The following is a 21,223-nucleotide window of genomic DNA, read 5'->3' as shown; positions in this document are numbered from 1 at the left end:
GTAAGCACCCTCAAATGACATCTAACTGCTGTGTTTTCAGCGATGTACTAATTGCGTGCAATTTTTTCCGACTGGCAAGCAAACCTCGCGAAATATTAAAAATGCCACGTGACTCCACTCCTACCCGCATCATAAAGCAGCGCCTTCGAATAAGCTCATTGAAAGCAACTGCATTGCCTGTCGCAAACCCGAAGATACAGTGCATCCCATTGATAATGGTACGGAAGGAGCGCCAACAGCAGGTTTCGTGGCTTTGCAGCTATTCCTTCCTCTCTACGTCACACTCATTATCCGTCTCTCAAGGCTGACTGATCACATTGATAACAAAATCCCCTTGATAACTCAGCCGAAGTGCTGCACTGACCATGCACGAAATGCGAAAAGCAATATAACAGGCATAGCATGTTTCAAAATCCTGGCTTTGCTCGAACCGCATCAACAGAGTGCACGCCCAGCTATACTTTGCACTAGAAACTTGCTTCAGACCAAAGCCAAATAAAAGTGACGGTCTTTTTTTTTTGTAAGAGTGTATACGTGCTGCAAAAACAGGTTCGTGACAAAAAATAAAAGCGAAATATACAGACCGGAAAGCGACCCACGTGTAGAGAAAAGGCAAAACCGATGCGTTCAAGAAAGTAAATAATCACTTCTAAGTGAGCCAAATTGGCAATCGGGATGCCTGCACAAAAACAAAAAAGAAACAACAAAAATACATCAGATTTCAGTGTGCCCTTATTATGTATGAATTCGTAAACATCGTTGAACACCAGCTGCTGCCTAGAGGACATGTTCGAATAGGCCTCCTTCTGCAGCTATGCAGTACTGAGTCTGCTTTATCACACCTTCAGTGGCTTTCTTGATGACCGACGCTCGCATTCTGTGGTAGACATCCGTTATCCTTGTCTTGAGCTAATCTGACATCCGTGTCGATCGTGTAAGCACGATCTTTCACATAACCCCAAAGAAAGAAATCAAGTGGGAAGAGGTCAGGTGATCTAGCCAGCCAATTTACGGGCCTGTGCCTTCCAATCTATTGTGCATGAAAAGTCACATCCAGCCAGTTTCGTGTTTGGCTGCTCCTTTCTGCTGGTGCTCCATCTTGCTGATACCGCAGAAGTGGAAGACGTGGCACTGGGACTTCTCTGAGAAACTCATCCACCACTCCCTCAAGGATTTCGTCCGCGTAACACTGTCGAGTCAGTGTGGGATCAAAGAAGATGGGACCGATTATAGCACCGGCCTAAATTCCACACCACACATTGAACAACCACCGGTACTGGTGGCGAGTGTGCTTTACCCAGTTTGGATTGGAGTCGCTCTAATAGTGTGCATTATGCAAATTTACCTGGGCGTTTCTGCAGTTCGAGAAATCTAGACGATTCTGCAGGTCCCTATATTCCAAGCATTGATGCTGGTTAAGGTAGCATGAGTGAAAGCCCGAGTGATATAGAATCTTCAAAACTGATGACTTGGAAATTGGTACCTGGTCGACCACATGCCGCACCCTAGTATGAGGGTTTGAGGCCATAAATGCTAGAATATCTGTGCATAGGCTAGGACTCAAAGATGGAGTCCTAAGCTGCTGTTTCTTGAAGCTGCTGTTTGTCTCAGATTTTCATCAGTTCTGATAATAGTCGATGCATTTGGTCTACCGTCACAATTCCATGACTCGTATATATTTGCGGCCTTCCTCTTGTCTTTTGCAGCTCCCAAGACAAGGATCATTTTTACCTTCTGCTCATTAGAGAAAGACGTGGCGACTGGGATGAAACAAAACACACCTTTTAACATTAGCACTGACGGTGTCAATTCGCTTTTGTGTTGATAGGTATTGTGGCAAAAGAAAGAAACACCCGTGCACTTTATCTATGCTAAGACAACAGCTATCACAGCTTGTTTCCAACTAACACCAAACGCGATGTGTTACTTTGGCCGAGGCGCAGCTGATAAGGCACTAACTCGATCACTGTTTTGCAGCAGAGCTGTATATGGCTAGCCAATTCATCCGTCTGTCGCCTGTGCGCTGAAAACTCCTCCGGTGCAACCTCATGGCAATGCACGAAAAAGCGAAAGACAGGCGCGTGATTCGCTGTGCCAGTAGTGATGTCATTGCTCCCCATCACAGCTGGGCAGGCACGCAGCAGTTTCTCTGCAGCTCCGAAATGGGTAGGCCATGCATCATAGATACTCCTGAGGAGCAGGCAGCCTTCGATAAGCAAAGCTGTGAGCAGAACCGCGAACGAGCTCGTCTACGCCATCCCGATCCTGCAGCCCGGGCACAAGAACAGGCTCGTGCAGCCGAGCACAAGCAGCAGCTGTGTACTTAGGATCCGGGAGCCTACCAAGCCGTCAATTAATGAACCGTCGGGATTAACCCAGTGATAAACACCGGGGCCGCACATTTCAGCTTCGTGGTTAACCTTCTGTACGGAGTGCTTGGGCGGTGATTTTTTCTTTATTTCTTTCATTTCATTCTAGTTAACTCGGAAGGAGCCTGTTTGAGGGCGCTGCGTTGAGGGCGCAGTCACGGGTCATTCACCATATTTCGCAGGGTTTATTTATCAGTCAGAAAAACTTAGTATGCAATTAGTACGTCGCTGAAAATACCGTAGTTAGATATCCCTTGGCTGTGCCTACAAATGCCTCTTTGACACCTTGATAATTATGATAGTATGTCTCGAGTTAGATAATTCATTACAATTACCTAATTAAATCTCAGTAGTGAAACAAACTGGCAGCTACTCCACTGTATGGGAAACAATGTGCACTACATTTTATTTGAGTAACACATTGCTTTTTTAAGAAAATTTGGTGCATGATATTTAATTGGGACACTCCATATATTTATGACCTCTGCATGCAAGTGACGATGATTCCATCTCTAATAAGTGTTGTAAATTATTAGAAGTGTTTTTTTAATGAGTCGTTAGCATTGCTTACTGGAAAAATAAACAATGCTGAGACATATCACTCGTGCATTTCACACGCTGTTGATAAAAGACTCTGCCGAAGGGTTCACTAAAGTCTACAGGTTTCCTTTAGGGTCAGAAAGCATGCAAAGCATTTTGAAGCGAGGTGAACATACAGCAACATTTTAATTCTCTAGGCATAAGCTATCCGTACCTTTATAAATAATTGTTAATTGGCTACCTCCTTCTCTTTAAAAATATAATAAACTTTGTCCTGTGTATGTATTTAAATATATTCCGTATGTGCATGGTGTTTACAGTGGAAATTTAAAACAATTTTGAAGTGAGAAAATACGGATGAGGCAGCCGCCGCTGGTACTTCCAATGCGCTTGTTCTCCTATTGTCAGGATTTGCAGAAATAAGCAAAGTATGAATTCAAAACTGTGCACGTCCGCGCCAACAATGATGCACTAGGCAATTAGCCACAATAAAATTTTAAGGGAAAAGGCCGAGGCAAGTAAAAAAGAACCTCTAATGACGTGGGTGACAAAACTCTGGCAATGACATGTTACGAGGGGGGGAGGCAGGCTTCGGCATCGCCGGGGGGGGGGGGCTCAGCTCCCCCCTGGAAACCTGTGGTGGGCCCCAGAGCCCCCCCCCATAGTCGGCGCCTATGCAATGAGCAATGGTTTTCTTGCAAGCCCTGCAGCAAGCTCTTTTACATGTGTCTAGGGCACACAAGTCCTTCGGAAGCTTTTTTTTGATACAAAAGTGTCAAATGTCTCATGGAGCGCTTAAAGGAAAAAAAAAGCTGGCATCTGGCATCTTTAGAAGCCTAAATTCCCATTGGCTGCGATGCCACGGCATGAGCGCGCCTTGACGGAGCAGAGTGAGTGAAACGGAACACAGCGCACCAGGTGTTGTATGAGGGGAGGGGGCATCGTTACGAAGCTATAATACAATCTCTGTAGTTCCTTGCAGCACTGCGGAAGCTACACGAATTCTTAACCAATAGGCAGGCCGAATGCCCCTCGAGATGTGCTCATCCACGCCGCGTTGTCTGCTCGGCGTCTGCTTGCCATCCTGTCGGTACATGCTCCATGGTTGGTGGGTTGATGAAACGATGTTTTGACGCCATAACCATAAGCTCCGTTTACATGGATGCGACAGTGGGGCTTCGCTTCAGCTGTATGCTTTCTTTGCAGTTACCTTGCGGCCTCCTTAGCAAGTAGTACGGGTGAATGCCCTCATAAATGTTCCCCTGCAGCACAGCGCGTCTGCTCGGCATCTACTTGGCGTTTTCTTGCTATCGTCATCTTAGCGTGTTAGGGCGGGGCAGTAAATTAATGATGCAGGGAACAACTAGTCCTTTATAGGGTTCCGAGTCGTAAACGCATCAGCAGTGTGAATGGTGTAGCACCATCTGCTAACTAGAAATCAAACCAGTTCTATGGCTCGGCACCGTGTCTGTAGTCCCAGCAGCATGAAAACAAACAGTCGATCACAATAATTACGACAAAACATACCCAATGATATGACCTCATCTTGAGATGAGACTTAACGATGACTGAGTTCACCACTTGTTTCTTACTGACAGGGCGGAGAGCCAGTAAGAAGCGTCGTGAATTCAGATTGAAGCGGGTAGTCGGTGCTGTAAGGGTGCTGCCATGTTGCTACATATAGTTGATCACAGTTAGGGTGGCTATTACGATTACCCACGGTAACTGCCACAGTAATTCTCGGTACACAACGGGCATGCGCAAAGGCCATGACATGTCATGTATTGCTGTACCGTATCTTGTAGCGAGCAAGAATAAAACTCTCTAGTGCAGCCAATAATCAGTAAGTTACTCATGGAACCATACCCTGCTGCGCAAGAATATTGCCTGTGTACGCCTCGTACCTTCGGCAGTGCTGTAAGGTAGTTGAAAGATGGAGTATTGACCCTTCTTGCAGTGATCCCGTGGGCCTTGCCATGTTTGATCACATGGTGAGGCGTCAATTGCTTGACTCAACTGCCTTCATTGCCTCTGTGTTTACAATGGGTGTGTATGATGCTGGTGCGGCTTAGCACACCTCTGTTTTGGGCGATATCATAGACGGTGACTGGGTGTACGACACGAAGCTTTGGCCACAGCTTCAGAGAACATGCAAAAGCGCTTTCGGAGCTGATTAAACTATGTCCATACGGCGCGAGCAGCATGTGTGGTGCTTGTTTTAAAAGCGAGGCAAATATGTATTCCAAGCTATCCAAACTTTCCGCTCATGAATTGAATCAGGATTAGTGTGTTTTGCTCTTCCTTCTTTATTTGGCAAATATTTTGAAGCAGCAGCTTGCCACATTTCTGACTCAGTAAATTTAGTCGGTGCAGTCTCTATCTGATTATTTTCTGCCAATCGCTAATGAGTGTGCTTGCTTACTCTTGTGGACCATCACGAAACAATCAGCTTTGACCATTCGTGCGCTATTGGTGCAGTCCGTCATTTATTGTGCATATATGGTGCATAGATATTGAAGTGTGCACCCATTCACTTATTGACATGTTGGCGATAGAGGGGGCGGGAGATTCCATGCCAGTTGGCGTAGATGTGTGTAGGTACTGTGCGTGAAACATACTATGACAGAAAGCGGTGCTACTCCCTTTGTCATTGTTTAATGAGCACTACTCACTCTTGCTGACCTTCTGAAACTGAAGCACTTTCTTTGTAGGTTAGTGACACAACTCTAGCGGATGAGCAAATTTCTGTATCCTCGAAGAAAGCGTACATCTCGGAGTACCAGTAACACAAACGGACAGTTGCAGCAACAGTCTGGGAAATTAGCTACACATATTCGTTCCATTTCTTAATATGCCAGTCACTATTTTTTCAGCCAACTACTGTACACACCTCCAATGCACGCGATTCAATCCAGCATGATTGGAGCACAGTGGGTTAGCAAAAACTCAGTTGCATTTCTGACAGCTGATCGCACAGAAGCAAGGTGAGGTGGTAGTGGTGCGCTGTCGCTGAGGCCAGGGGCAGCGCACCACGAAAAGCACAGTCTTGTTTCTCTAGAACAAACTGCTCCGCAAGAAGGGTCACTAGGTTGAAGCCCCTCAATAAAAATTTATTTAGGGGATTTACAATAGGTCACCCTCTCTCTTGCTTTTGGAAGCCTGTGTTATCGACGCGTTCCTTCTGCATGCAAGCCTTCGCCTGCATTCTAACTGTGCTTCCATAAGGCCAGATCAAAACGCACCAATCGTCTCAACGTGCTCACTTGCCTGCGAGGAGTTCATAGCTCGAACCGCTCAGCGCCGTTCAATTGGACAGTAATGCTTTTGCATTCACAACTCGTAAGAAGGGCTTAGGTGTCCTCAGATATTATTTTCCACAATTTCTGGGATTTTTCTGGCAACCACTTATTTACTGTTTTTGCAAAGCTAGTGATACAGCAGCAGCCATTCTTTCTTGGAGAGCTTGTTTGTAACCAGGTTCTAATGTTTTTGAGAGGCTGTTCATGCAGTTTTACTCATTGCAAATGGTGATCTTGTGTTTAAAACTAATCATTTGGCCCTTACAGTCAATTTTTTTGCACTTGTCAGTACAAGCATGGTACCTTGGTAATCGTCAGTACCATGGTAATTGCTCTGAAATAAATATCCTGCTGTGTATGTTTCTGCATTTGACTCATTCAATTTGAAATTCAGTGCTTGCTATTCGTATCCGAAAAAGTCGACATTCACTCACCTCTATATTCCAGCCATCCCACAAAAGAAACATCTCTATGGAGCGGGATAGGCTTGTCGAGCACACTGTCATGGCTTGGTGGCCCCTGGCATTGTGCTGCTGAGTTCGAAGTTGTGGGTTCAGTTCTGGCTGCCGTGGCTGCACTTCCATGGAAGCAACCATGGAGGCAGGAAAGAATAGGAGAGATTATTGGGCAGCAAGATTGAAGCAAAACGTGTCAGCTCAATATGTTATGATTACATCAAAGCACGTGGTACATTTTAAATCTCCCACTCTGTGTCCAAAGCTACAGAAGGGCAGCCAAACAAGCGTGCTTGGATTAAAGACTACCGGGAAGCAAACACTCCCAGCCAATATGCTGAGCGGTCATGTGTTGGGCCAATACTGTGAGGGAAAAAGCAAAGAGGATGGCTTCTCGTAGAGTTTCTTTGCCAAAGCTTGGCGTCGTGATGTAGAGCTCTTTCCTTGTTCACTTCCTCCCTTGATGAAGCAAATTACGCAAAAGTGCTCGTGTATTTAGAATTAGGTTCACATTAAAAGAACCCCAGGTGGTCGAAATTGAATTGGGAGTCCTCCACTGCTATGTGCTTTATATTCAGAACATGGTTTTGGCATATAACCCTCCAGAATTTATTTCATTATTTTAATGATTGGCTTCTAGGCCTGCACTCTCGCTATAAGGACCAACAACATGGCTTCCATGTTAACTTACTTCAATTGAATGGTGCCTTGTTCTTGATCTCGTGTTACCATATTATTGAGGACATGAACGTCTTGGACAGGTCATGCACACCGACATAATCAAATTGCTGCATGTAAATGTTCAACGGACACTAAAGAGATAAAAATTATTTGAGCTGTTGCTAAATTTCCCTTCTGAAATACCAAGAAAGCCACTTTTACTGTGAAAGGAGGCTTGGCAAACCATCAGAGACACAAAAATAAAAGGCACGAGGTAACACAACTTTAAAGTCTTTACACCAACTCGCTGTGATGTCATGGCCTACTTGGGCTTACTTAAATTAAAGAAAAGAAAAAAAAAAAGATGGACTGCAGTGTGTTTTGAAAGAGGCAAAGAGTGAACTTAGCAAGTTTCACAAACCTTTACACGCTACAGCGCAGACATTAAAAAATTAATGTGAAATCCATGACGTCTTATTGACGTACCGGTGCAGGGCTTATAGTGCAAAATTGAAACAAAAGGACTTTGATCTTCTGTCCTTTGAAATAATGAAGCTGTTTTACCACAAAGTGAATAAATAGTGAGTTATGGAAGAATACTTTGTCAGTTGCAACTGACTTACTGCTTCTCTTCAGTGTCCCTTTAAATGTGCCTGAGATGATTATTTACCGTTCTTGTTATTTAACCAACTTTGGAAAAGCAACTGAGAAGTTGAAAGAGTGGCTTTATTATGGAGGCTGAATTTGGGATGTTTAGGGTGAGAGGGCAGTGATGCTTGTGCCTTGCTGTCTCCATCTGTTGTTGCAAGGAAGACTAGACTGGTGTGCACTGATTTTATCTGATGCTTCACACTGATAATGATCTGCCATTGCATAACAAAAAAAAGGGGGGGAAAAGAAATTTGGCTCTTCCTTGATTCCTTCTGCCTAGTTCATTAAGTTTTCCTATGGAGGAAATGGCATTTTAATACAAAACACTGAGAAATAAGTTAGCTTAACTTACTGAAGTTTTCTTGAACAGGTGGGTCATTTTGATGGGAATATCTTGAGTTTGTGTTGGGTATACATTTTAAGTTTGCATGCAGAAAAGCATGTGGGCTCTGATAAAATCTTTTAATTCGACATTAGTGTGCTACTCCTTTTGCATGCCCCTGCATGTCTGTGTTGCTTTCTGCCGTTGTCCATTGTAGGATAAAGGCCTCTCCTAGTGGATGCTATGAATAATAATATAAGTTGCAGTCATTGCTCCATAGACTGTATCGCAAGCTGTCTGTAGAACAGTTTGTATCATTCCTCTTCTGTACTCGGACTGGCACTTACAGTGAACGAGTGCCACATGTTTCTGGAATTTAGTATTTTTACCCTTATTGCAGGCTTTCTTGAACCATGGTCAGTATAATGTAAGGATTTCTTTATTGTCTGTTGTTCACGACTGGCCATTTCCAGTGACAACGTGGGTGGTGTGCCACTCGAACCACTGACAAATTGCAAGAAGGAATGGCACTGAAGCAGAATCGTTACACTACCCTACCCGGCTCGTATCTTGTGCATCCAGCATTCTCAACTCAGACCAGAAGTTGGCATCATGTTTAGCTGGAGATTCTCTGGCACTTTGGTGGAAAGATCTGCCGCTGAATTCGGGAACGTTATCAAATAATTCATTCATAAGAAATGCTTTTCACTGACTCGCTATATCGCTAATACAACAGGTCGTTCTTGATGGATGTGTACACTGTACTCTGCTGAGGCAGGGGTGCTTGCAGGCTGCAGAGGGGAGGTGCTGAGCGCAAATGCCATAGTTGGTGCATGATGTCACTATAGTCAGGTACAAATTTAGAAGAAAGGGGAGGTTTTACCTACATGACCAAAGCGCGACGGCCGATTGCCTCTGCGACTCAAATAGTCCCGCTCAAAAAAGCCGTGCTTCTCGGTATAAATAAAGACCTTTATATTTTGATGACTCGTTTAGTGGAGCTCTCACTCTCATGGTGGCAATGCTACAGGACGTGCCGGATCGCGAGGGAAAAATAACCCTGTGCCCTGTGCGGGCGGCCATCTTTTCCATCAGCAGGGTCATCGGCCGTCCGGCTCGTGACGTCAGTCTATAAAGTGTGCGCCCATTGGTGGAGGCTTTTGTGCATCCGCCTTGGAGGAGTAAACGCCCCTTTTTTCTAAAGTTGTACCCGACTATAGATGTTGCCAGACGCTTTGAAGGTGCTTCCAGCGCATGGCTGCACGTATCATGGCCTCCATGTGAAAATTTCAGTCGTTGCTTGGTATTCACTCATCCTTAGCTGCATCTTTGAATGCCAAAAATGTGATACAGCGGGACAAATTTTAGTTTTGCGATCCACTTAATCTCATTAATGAGGTGCACCGATTTTCAATTGGACTTGAGTGATAATCGCAGTATATGGCCTCCAAGAACATTGGTTCGCATTGCACAAAAGAGTTGGAAGCCACTTAGCAGTGTTTGGACTCCACGTACTATGCATGCACATGATTAGTGTGCCTGCCGCAGCAAGTAGCTGGCTTTTTTCCCGAACCATCTAATCGTAACACTGGGATGCATCTAGTTCATCAGAACATGGTATTGTGTTTGGTTAGGTGGGACTATCAGGACGCATCTAGTTAGACGGAACATAGTGATGCGTATAGCTTAGTCTAGTGCAACATGAAGAATGCATCTAGTTAGCTTTCCCACTGTTTCGCAGAAAAGCTGACCATGTGCCTCTTGGTGCTCATTTTATGATTACTCATCTATAAGGTAAATGAATGTTGCTCCCTGCAGTACAGTGCATTGAATAAGAATTCAAAAAGTACCAAGTCAAATTTCTCTAGCAATATTTGCTATCGCAATCGGCTAGCACATTTCTCCATGAAAAGCTGTACCGTGCAGGTTGCGTTGTGAAATTCAGTCCCATTTCCTGCTGATGTCGCTTTGAGAGAAAGGTCCCAAACTCTGTGCTTTTTCTTTTTTGAAGCTCCCATGCCGGAGTGGGCCTCAGACGACTCACTCCCGCATCAACGTCGAGCAGAACAAGGAATGCCTCATCAACATCAGCAAGCACAAGTTCTCCCTGGTCATCTCGGGGCTCACCAAGATTCTCCACTCAGTCAATGATGTGGTTAGTCTCATTTTATTTATTGCTTGTTTAAAATTTCTTGCTGCTGTGTGACTGCATATCGTCATACACTGTTGGGAACTATAGTTGTGGTGGAATGGCAGCTGGACCTTTCGTTGAGATTGCTGGTCTGCGGGAATACAACAATTTGCAACTTAATTCAGGCCTGGCCATTCTTAGATTCATTTGACGTAATGGGAGCCACTGTATTATTTTGCTCAAGAGATCTAATTCACTTGCTTCAGTGTGTCTCCACTGAGTTGTGATCCTGATTCTCTCGGCATACTATTGAAGATCCACGTTTTTTCTGTTATGAGGAAGCAGTGTCCTTTTAAAACCAAGATCCATTCTGTGAAAAATGTTTCTTGTGTCTACTTATGAATGGCACGAATAATCTCTGGCTGAGCAGAATTGCCTTGGCCCTGGTAAGCTAAGTGTGGCCACAGGTGTAAAGCAGGATTGCTTTATCAAAATGTCAGGATTGTGTCGCCCACACACTGTTTTTGGTGAACCAACAATGAAAACTCATGCTGTCCTAAACTTGAAAACAGTGACAGAAGGCGTGGTCTGGAGTAAACAAATGGCATTGTTCTACGCCCGCCAGTAGAAAGGGCCTCTTGTTGTACGGGAAAGTGCAGCCAGCTGCAGAAGTTTATCGGACCCGGTATTTGCGAAAAACTAGAATTCCCACACTGCCTGGCCGCATAGCCTCAAATTCAAAGTTTCATTCTGTCATAACTTCTGTGGCGTACACAGTGATCCATTGAACTGGAAGTGCCATGCCTTAACTGAGTATAAATTCGCATTTTCCATGGAACTTGTAAGCTTTTGTGGCTGACTGTATAGCCGAGTTGATGTCTGTACAGGCCTGCACGAGTGCATGGACTATCCTTTGCAAAAATGTTCCAAAGCCGTGTGAATTCATGATCTAAAACAAGTTTTTTTTTTTCAGTTATACTTTGAATGCTCGGAGGAAGAGACTCGTGGTGGGAATTCAATGTCAAGCTGGTTTATAGCACTTTTTTTTTGTGACCTTTCCTATGGGAACGAAGGCGTGTGCTAGATAGTGCATGCGCACATGCTTGGGAGTGCTGATAAAACAGCATCCAAATTTAGAAGCGATGCACCAGGTTCTGCGTGCCACTTATTGCTGGAACACTCCCTCGATTCAAATTTGCTGCTTTTACAAATGCTACATGTTCTGAGAGCATCTGGTATTGAACAAATATATATATTACTCACGATGCTTAAAAGTGGACTTGCGTAAGGACCAGTGGAATGCAAGTTTTGATGCGACATTGTTGCTTGCCCGTTTTCACATCTTGTTTTTGATAACCCGAGGCTGAGAACGCTTTTGTTGTACTCATACATATGTTTTTTTTTACCCTGACAATCCTTGCGTGTGCAGTTTGTCTACCAGAGGTCGCACAGTCCAATCCAGCCAGAGTTCGAGAAGAACTTCTACGAGTCGCAGCTCATTGTGCTGGACACACTCGAGAAATGCCTCAGCAGGGTCAGTGTTGCTTTGCATTACTGTGCTTGCTTGCTCGCTGACTTTTTTTTTTTGCACAGTTTTTTTTTTCTTTTTTGGTTCTGCTGCGCTTGTTTTGATTTTTTTATCCTTTTGCCCATGTCCGGGTTTTGATTATTGACCGGGCTTATCAAGCAGAGCAATGATTTTTGATATGTTGCACTTGTGAGGACTTGTGTGTGTAGTTCCTTTAACCTGTTATACCATAACGTGTGTGCACTGCCTGCTCTGGTGGAATGGTTGCACTTTGATTGAGCAGTTCCAGTAATAGTGGATCTTTCGAGTTGATGGGAATAAAAATATCTGAGAGTTGTAAACTTTGAATTATCGAATGAAATACTGAAACCTTATTAATGTTTACTTTGCATAGAACAAAGGGTGGAAAAGCTGGGTGGTTTGATGAAGTTATGAAATTTGCAGGCGTGCTCAGTTTTGTGAGTGCAGAAGTGCTGGCAGCTCTCGAAGGGGGCAGTGCCATGGGCCCCCCTCTGAATCCGCTAGTAGGTTGATTATAGATGGATTGGCACGGTTCAGTTTTGGCTGCAAAGTGTAGTGGCAGCAGTATGTGAATAAAAAGAAGAGCCACGTGTTGGCAGTGCGTTTTGTGACAGTCAATGGCTGAGTTCTTTTTAACCCGCTTTGTATCAGAGCAATTGTTACCATGTTGTTTTGACTGGAGCTGCCAAAGCTGTAGGAAGTACACAGCTACGTCTCAACCCTTGCCCAGTGATCACCCATATCCCTAGTCACACAGCACTCTGAAAGCTTTAGCTCAAACAAGGCTTGCTTGCATGTGTGCCAAAGCTGAGTGAAAAGAGTGTGCTGTATTTTTCTGTTTCTCTTTTGAATCTAGAGGGACACTAACTAGTGACACTGAGTCTGCTAAAACTAGTGAAGTATTTTTGCTAAAACTAGTGAATGTAACGCTTGTTTATTGATGAACAATCAACTAGTTACAAGCAAACACTGCCAGAAATCTACAGTATCATGGAGCTCTAGTGTGAAAGAGTTGAGGCGGCATGACTACCTGTCTCTGCATTTTGCTTTCTTTTTTTTTCTGGTTACCAGATTTCTGCTCACGCTACAACCGACTTTTTCTTTGCGGTACATTAAAATTGGAACTGTTTGAGTTAACGTTCCTCTCGAGTGTCACTTTACGATCTCTGGAATGCCCTAGTCGGAAAGAAAGTCAGCCTTGCTGCATGCTTTATTGTGTGGCTGTCTGCGCATGTGTTGCTAGCGTGTCCATGCCAGTTGCATGCTGTCTCAGTGTCTCACGCAATCGGGGGTCTATCTCTACGACTGGGTGCGGGGACCTCATTCTCAACCGTAGATCTCTGCGACTCCACTTCCACAGCAACCCAAGGAGACAACGCGGTATGACGAGACCATGAACGTCAAGGCACTGCTCCGCGAGCTCTGCCAGGTCAGTTGACGCCCGAGATTTTTTCCCTCTTCTCCGCGTTATATACGTGAGCTTCAGTAGCAGTGTCTGTAGGCTCAGCCAGCATTGTTTTCATTGATTTCACAGTCATTATGTGTCATGCCAGAATGGTCACTGTAACAGACAGAAATGGTAGGGCTGCATCTTGTGGCAAGCTTCGGCACAATGTTTGATTCATGCTATGCTTAGTTGACTTTCATTGTGTTGCTTGCAGTTCTGAAATGACGTTGTAATGCTGCTGTTTCTCACAAATGTGAGCAGGTTCTGAGAAAGCTCTGGTTCGTGAAAGAAATGTTGCAAAATAAGAGGGATATGCAAGGCAGGGCGGAAGGTCGAGACATGCACTGTGGGGTTCTCCACCCGGGCTCTTGGGACAAAGGAATGACAACACAGTAGAGGAAACAATCACAAGGGCATTTATTGCACCTTTCATAGATCAATGCCTGCTAGCCGAGTTGCTACCCACAAAACATGCCGATGGGCGCGCGACAAATCTAGAAGTCCTACTCACCGCGACTGGATAACGAGCGAATACGTTCGCCCCATGCTGGATCCCAACGCCTGGTCGTTCGCGCCTACGGTCACGCGAACGGTGGCGCGCTCGAAGGCGGCCACGCAAGATGGTCTCGCAGAAGCATGGATCGGCGCACGCGCGGGACGTCCGCCGCGCTTTCCGGCCCGCCGCCCGAGTAGCCCCGCCTGTAGGCGTCGTCAGCAGTGCAACACTCGCGCCATCTCTCGTACGGCGCCTCAACCACTCCGACCGCTGCGGGTGCCAGGCCACGCGGCTAAGCCGCCCTGCAGGAGACGAGCTATGCGGTAAAACTAGATCTCAGGGGACGCGTTAGAGTCACGCATCCCCACATCCCCCCAACCTTAAATCACTACATATTCCGGCGAAACATGTCCCACGGTCTAACATCAACGCGTGCTTCTCGAACAAGGTAGAACATTCAACAGTGGCCGCGGCGAGGAAATGTCCACACGCTGTCCATAGCATGCGAGCCGACATTGTCCCTGGGTACACCGCCGGCGTCCGCTGGTCACAGCAGCAGCTTTGCAGACTCGACGGCACGATTCCAGGCCAGGACTGCGGAAACGGCGACGCAGTATTCGCACGAGCAAGCGTCGCTCGCGCCGACGCGCCCTGCTGGCGAGAGCTGCAGCAGCTGTCGGTGACCGCCAGCTCTTTTCTCCGCGGCCGAGGATAGTGAGCTGGATACAGGCGGCCGCCGAAGTCGCTGCGCCGAACTGGCCACAGCATCACTATCGCCCGGGGTGGCTCGATCGTAGTCCGGGGCAGCAGCGCAGACGATGTGCAGGTGACAGCAAACCAGGGGTGAATCCGCTCACGCTGCGTACACTCAACGCACTCGGCAAACACTAGAGTAGTGCAAGGGAGAGGAAGTCTGCATGCGCATCGCCCACGTGGTACGATGTTCAACTCGGCTAGCAAAAGATCGGGCAGCTACTCAGATGCTAAGTTTACGTGAACGAAGCTTGCTTCCTTGAGTCGAACGAGTAATTTCAATTCGTGCGAGGCTAAATAGAATGAGGGAAGCAAATTGCAACACCTCAACGCCACGGTCCACCAGGTTGTGTCCCTCCACGTGCGACAGGCAGCTTCGTAAAGCCTTAGGCCTAAAGCGTCGCTACCCTGACAACAACCGGCATCCAAAAACAACACCCAAAATGGGCGCAAAACAGGTAGCCGCGAGGAGACGTCAGCTCTGAGGTAGTCCTACTCCGCTCGGTGCACACAGCATCCGAGTTGACGGCGCCCACCGTCCCAGACGGTGTTGGAGCGCCCGGTGCCAGGCCGCAATACCAGTCAGCCCGTAGTGGCACCCGTGGCCCGCGGCCACCCGGCTCCCAGAGCCGCGACTTCATCAGAGTCAATGAGATAGAAGAAGCTATTTACATAAGAAATTCGGACCACCCACGAGGCTTCCGTACTCACTCGCTTCAGGCTTGCGAATGCCCCGCGGGCGCTAAGCCTCGCTCTCCCAGGATGCAGACCACGTGGCTCTCGTACAGACGAATGTCATTAAAGAAACACTTGCGAAAAGGCTTAGCATGTTGACATGTTCAAACACAGTTCAGCCACCGTCGCCTCGCTCAAGAAAGCACGCCGCCAACGCTAGCGATCAAAATCCACGCTAGCCCTACGCTTCGGTTCAAACAAAGGTCTCGAACGAAGCAAAACTGTTAAATCTATCGTCCGATACCCCAAGAGGTCCACGTTGGGCAGCCAGATGTGGGGTTCTCCTCCCGTGCTCTTGGGACAAAGGAACGACAACACAGTAGAGCAAACAATCACAAGGGCATTTATTGCACCTTTCATAGATCAATGCCTGCTAGCCGAGTTGCTACCCACAAAACATGCCGATGGGCGCGCGACAAATCTAGAAGTCCGACTCACCGCGACCGGATAACGAGCGAATATGTTCGCCCCATGCTGGATCCCAACGCCTGGTCGTTCGCGCGTACGGTCACGCGAACGGTGGCGCGCTCGAAGGCGGCCACGCGAGATGGTCTCGCAGAAGCATGGATCGGCGCACGCGCGGGACGTCCGCCGCGTTTTCCGGCCCGCCGCCCGAGTAGCCCCGCCTGTAGGCGGCGTCAGCAGCGCAACACTCGCGCCATCTCTCGTACGGCGCTTCAACCACTCCGACCGCCGCGGACGCCAGGCCACGCGGCGAAGCCGCCCTGCAGGTGACGAGCTATGCGGGAAAACTAGATCTCAGGGGACGCGTGAGAGTCTCGCATCCCCACAGCACTGAACTCCCAGCTAATGCTTTAGTAGAAGGCGAAAGCAAACAGCCCCCTTCTGCAATATTTAGGCGTGTCAAAAGCAAGGTGATTCAGCTAAAACAACTTAAACTGATTACAGGACTAAGATAGCTTCTTCCTGATAGGAATTCTGGCTGCTTGCATGTGTAGCTATCAAGGAAGAGAGCTGTTTGCTTTCATTGTCAACTTCGTGTAGTTATTGTCTCTGTGTGTGTCCAGACAAGTCTTTAATCGACAGTGCTTGAACAAGCGATGTCTCAGACAGAAGCCAATGTTTTGACGAGCAGGCTGTGTTTGTCAGTTGTGGCCTTGATCAGGGTGACTCCCCTTGTTGAAACATTAGCTACACGCTGAGACAGCCCTTGTTTAAGCACAATTGATTAGTACTTCCTGCGCTTGCATGTGAGTATGTACATGTATTATTTCCAACTAAGATCCTCTCCACCTTATGTATAATTTTAGCAGCTTCTTTCATGATGTGACAATGTCTACTAGCTCAATTTCCCATACGCTTTTGAATGCTTTGGCTGATGAAAATTAACTGGTGGGCAAGTTGAGTTTGTTACAGTGCATTCGCTCAAATTTAGGCCAGCCTTGTCAACAGGCTGATACTCGCGAGTTGGAGAGTTGCAATATAGGAAAGCATTCTCGAATGCAAAGTGACCCAGCAAAGGAGTCAGCAGTGGCAAAATGAGCATGAATTATAATTGCTTCTGTGATGCTACTTACAACACCTTTGTGTGATTACATCACATTGCATTCTGCTCATTGTGAGCCCTCCTAGTACGCACAAGCCTAGGATGCACAAATGTTTTTGCCAGGTTTTGCCAGGTGGAATCATTGGATCCACGCCATAAGCATAGTTTCGCATTTTATACATTTAAAAAGAAAACTATGGTGGCCTGGATTTCAGTGAATATCATATATGAGTAGTGCAAATTGACAAGACTGAGAAAACTTCATTGAAAATATTCTAGGAAAATATGCTAAGTCAGTGCTTTCTGTCTTATTTTTTTGTTTTATCACCCAAGGTCGATCCTGCTACAGTCGGCATCAAAATTTTGCAGATTTTGCTATCTGAAAAAAATTAGTGACCATAAGTTTGTGAAACTATATAACACTGTCATTTGTGTATAATGAAAATTTAGATGATTAGTTGCAAGTGTAATGATGTTTTACTTCTAGTACAAAAGGAACATTCTCGTTTTTATTTCAGATGGTCAAAATTAATCTAGCATCTGCCCCCCCCCCCCCCCCCCCCCCCGTAATGCACTGTGCAGTTTCTGGGCATTAAATCCCACAGTTTAGCCAATTTTTAAATATTGTTTTGCGCTTGCACACATAGTGAATTAGTACAGTCTGTAAATCTATACCAGGCTGTGTGCCGAGGCTGTGGATATTATCAGGTTTTATCCGCAGTTCATAAACTTTTGAAGCCGACCGTAGACTGCTTCTAACATTGAACTTTTAGCTATGCGACGTTGCAACTGTTTCTGGAACCCTTTTACAGTGCAGCTTATCGCATGAAACTCTCAACTTTAGAAGTGGCTTGCTACTGCGTACCGACTAGTCATCTTCTTTCACGGTTGATGCATGATGCAAAGCGAATATATTATGACAGGCATCCATGTTTGCTGCCCCATTATAGTTTCAACTATTTCTTAGTAATGCACAGTGCTGGGCTAGTTGGTTCATACTTTACAGTTTGTGTCATGCTAATAAGGACAACACCACAATGAAGAAGGCAGGACAAGTGCGAAAGGACAAGCATGACTCCTGTCTTGTTCCATGTGGTGCCGTCCTTGTTAATGTGATACGATTTGTAGAGTTCTAACTGCTTGCTGCAGCTGTGCAGTCTCAAGCAGGATTTGCTTGGCCTGCACCGATGTGCTGATGCTGTGCTGTCTACTCGCAGTTCATAGACATGCCAGACAGCCCCATGGTGGTGCCACTCAAGAACTTGGCCTCCAAAGTTCTTTTTGCCCTCAGCCTCAACAACTTCAACGCCGTCTTCAACCGCATCTCAGGCAGGCAAGTAGAGTGCATTCCTTTTTATCCATCATCAGGTTAATCTTTGCTCATTTTGTCTCATTAGTGCTGTGTCACTGTATATATGTAGTCATGTCATAAGAACTCAACAAACAATGACACGAAGGACAACACAGGAAATTACTTGTACTTACTAATTGAAACAAATAAATTATACATTAATGGGATTGAAGGTGGATGAAAAAACAACTTGCCGCAGGTGGGGAACGATCCCACGTCTTTGCATTATGCGTGCGATGCTCTACCAATTGAGCGTGTGCATCGCACGCGTAATGCGAAGATGTGGGATCGTTCCTCACCTGCAGTAAGTTGTTTTTTCATCCATCTTCAATTCCATATATTTATAATTTCTTTATTTCAGTTATTAACCACAAGTAATTTCCCCTGTGCTGTCTTTGGTGTCTTTTTGGTGGCTTCTTATGATATTGTTTTGGAAGGATGAAAGAAGAGAGAGAGGAAAAAGATCACGAGATGCTGGCTGCTGCGTGTTGTACTAAAATCAATCAGCCATTTTAACCCCATTGACTCTGCTTGTATATACATTGTAAATGCAGTCTTATACTCTCAACATCCCCGTAAAATATTGGTGGGAGGTGCGGGGTACCACGGCCGGGAACGGAGCTCCGCATAGGACGTCGCATCACCGTCCCCACCATGAATGACAGTGAGCACTCGGAATCAACATTGTTGCCGCCTCCGTCACCATCGCCCGCTACGTCGCTGTCCCCTTCGGTTGTGGTTGTGCAACCCAAGGATCCCGGAACATTATGCGTGACTGATGGCGCCGACTTTGAAGAGTGGGGGGTTATGTGTTTGGCAAACCAGCCGGCCATAAAATTGCCGCAAAGCAGGAACTGGCGTCTCGTGCCCAATCCCCCACAGAGCCCTGTGCTTCGTATATCCAGGATGTGCTGGCGCTTTGTCGTAAAGCCAATCACGACATGACAGAATCTGAGAAGGTAGGGCATGCGCTCAAGAGAATTGCTGACGACGCCTTTAATCTACTCATGTGCAAAAGCTGCTCTACAGTTGATGCTATCATCAAAGAGTGCTGACAATTCGAGCAGGCCAAAAGCGGACGCGTCCTGCACCCATTCACCAGACTTCCCAACACTGCCGCAACTTCGACGTGTGAAGATCAGCCCGCACAGCAGCATGCGTCGCCATCAGAGGACGTGGTGTGGATCGTTCGACGTGAACTGGACGCGATGGCGCCCACAGCTTTCTGTTCACGTAGCCCTGATGCTACCCCTTTTTCAATTCCCCTCATGCAAGCGCTGACAACTCTGCTAGGAACACATGGTACAGTCGCTCGCCATCGCCACGTGGACACCAGTCTCGCTCACCGCAAACGCGTCGGCCATCTTCCCGTTTGCGTAGCCACGTCGCCTTTCGTCCCCTGTGGCTTTTGGCCGCACCCTTTCGGAAAACTAAGAAATGCAGCCCTCGGAGGTGGTGCTGCATTGCTGACTACTGCAGAAAATCCTCTGTCTGTGCCCACCAGGAGAAGCGTAATTGACGTTAAAATAGACGGCGTACCTGTCCAAGCACTCGTCGACACTGGAGCCCATGTTTCTGTGATGAATGCTAGCTTACGTAGACGTTTGAAGGTACTCACCCCAGCAGCTGCCCGAGTGCTTCGTGTGGCCGATGGTGGCGTGCTAGTTGTGCTTGGAATATGTACTGCGCACATAAGTATAGCCGGCCGTCCTACTTCTGTTCTCTTTGCTGTGATCGACAACTGTGCTTGCGACATTATCCTTGGATTGGACTTCTTATCCCACCATTCCGCTCTCATCGACTGCGCGACCGGCGTTCTTCAGTTGGAACTGCCTCAAGTCGCCACCGTTCCACCGCACTTGTGTTCGCTTCAAGATGTGCGTCTGTCACCCGAGGCAGTCACTTACATCGCTTTGACCGCACAGTCACAGATTCCCGATGGTGAATATCTACTTCACCCCATCATCAACGCGCCTTTGAACCGGAACGTTGTTCTTCCACATACGCTGGTGACTATTACTAATAACAGCGTCGTTCTTCCGCTTCTGAATTTCAGCCTGTGCCCTCAAGTGCTTCCAGCCGGCATGCTCTTGGCCAGCGTATCGAATAATTCCGAATTTGACATTGAAAGTCTGAATGCCGAGATCGGTATCTTGGCACCAATTGCAGCTCACAGCTTTGGTTCCCTAACGGATGACTTGGCGAAGATGATTGCACCTGACCTCACCTCTGCACAGGCCATGGACATACGTCTCCTCCTCGAATCATACCTTGACATATTTGATTTTGGCGACAAGCCTTTAAGACAAACATCTGTTGTCCACCACTGTATCAACACTGGAGACACGAATCCTATTCGTCGACGTCCCTATCGTGTATCGCATGCTGAATGTCGAGTCATCCGATCAGAAGTGGACAAAGTGCTCCGCAAAGGGGTTATTGAACCATCAGCCAGACCTTGGGCTTCGCCTGTCGTCCTTGTGAAAAAAAAAATGGTACTTGGCGTTTTTGCGTCGATTATCGCCATTTAAACAAGATCACCCAAAAAGACGTCTACCCACTACCACGCATTGATGACGCCTTGGACTGTTTGCACGGAGCTAAATACTTCTCGTCCATTGATCTTCACTCGGGCTACTGGCAGATTTCAGTTGATGAAATGGACCGCGAGAAGATGGCTTTCATCACACCTGATGGTTTATATCAGTTCAAAGTCATGCCCTTTGGCCTATGCAATGCTCCTGCGACATTTGAACGTATGATGGACTCTCTTCTGCGAGGCTACAAATGGATCACCTGTCTCTGTTACCTTGACAACATTATTGTTTTTCCCCCACGTTCGGCAGCCACCTTACTCGACTCGCTGCCATTCTTGCGGTCTTCCGAAAAGCCAGCCTCCAACTGATCTCCACGAAGTGTCAATTAGGGTGCCGTCAGATTACTGTGTTGGGACACCTC

The 21,223-nt window shown here is 46.6% G+C and overlaps 1 protein-coding gene across 1 annotated transcript in view; it reads left to right on the top strand.

Annotated features, from left to right (window-relative positions):
• Positions 1–21,223, top strand: part of Nf1 (neurofibromin 1) — a 193,328-nt gene that overhangs the window by 5,474 nt on the left and 166,631 nt on the right. The window contains exons 2-5 of the mRNA XM_072287355.1: positions 10,308–10,451; positions 11,857–11,961; positions 13,337–13,405; positions 18,132–18,247. Of these exons, the coding sequence (XP_072143456.1) occupies positions 10,308–10,451; positions 11,857–11,961; positions 13,337–13,405; positions 18,132–18,247 (434 nt within the window). The remainder of the gene's footprint in view (positions 1–10,307; positions 10,452–11,856; positions 11,962–13,336; positions 13,406–18,131; positions 18,248–21,223) is intronic.

The sequence above is a fragment of the Dermacentor andersoni genome, chromosome 3 (assembly GCF_023375885.2).
Source record: "Dermacentor andersoni chromosome 3, qqDerAnde1_hic_scaffold, whole genome shotgun sequence".
Lineage (NCBI taxonomy): Eukaryota > Metazoa > Arthropoda > Arachnida > Ixodida > Ixodidae > Dermacentor > Dermacentor andersoni.
This window is presented reverse-complemented; position numbering and strand designations above follow the sequence as displayed.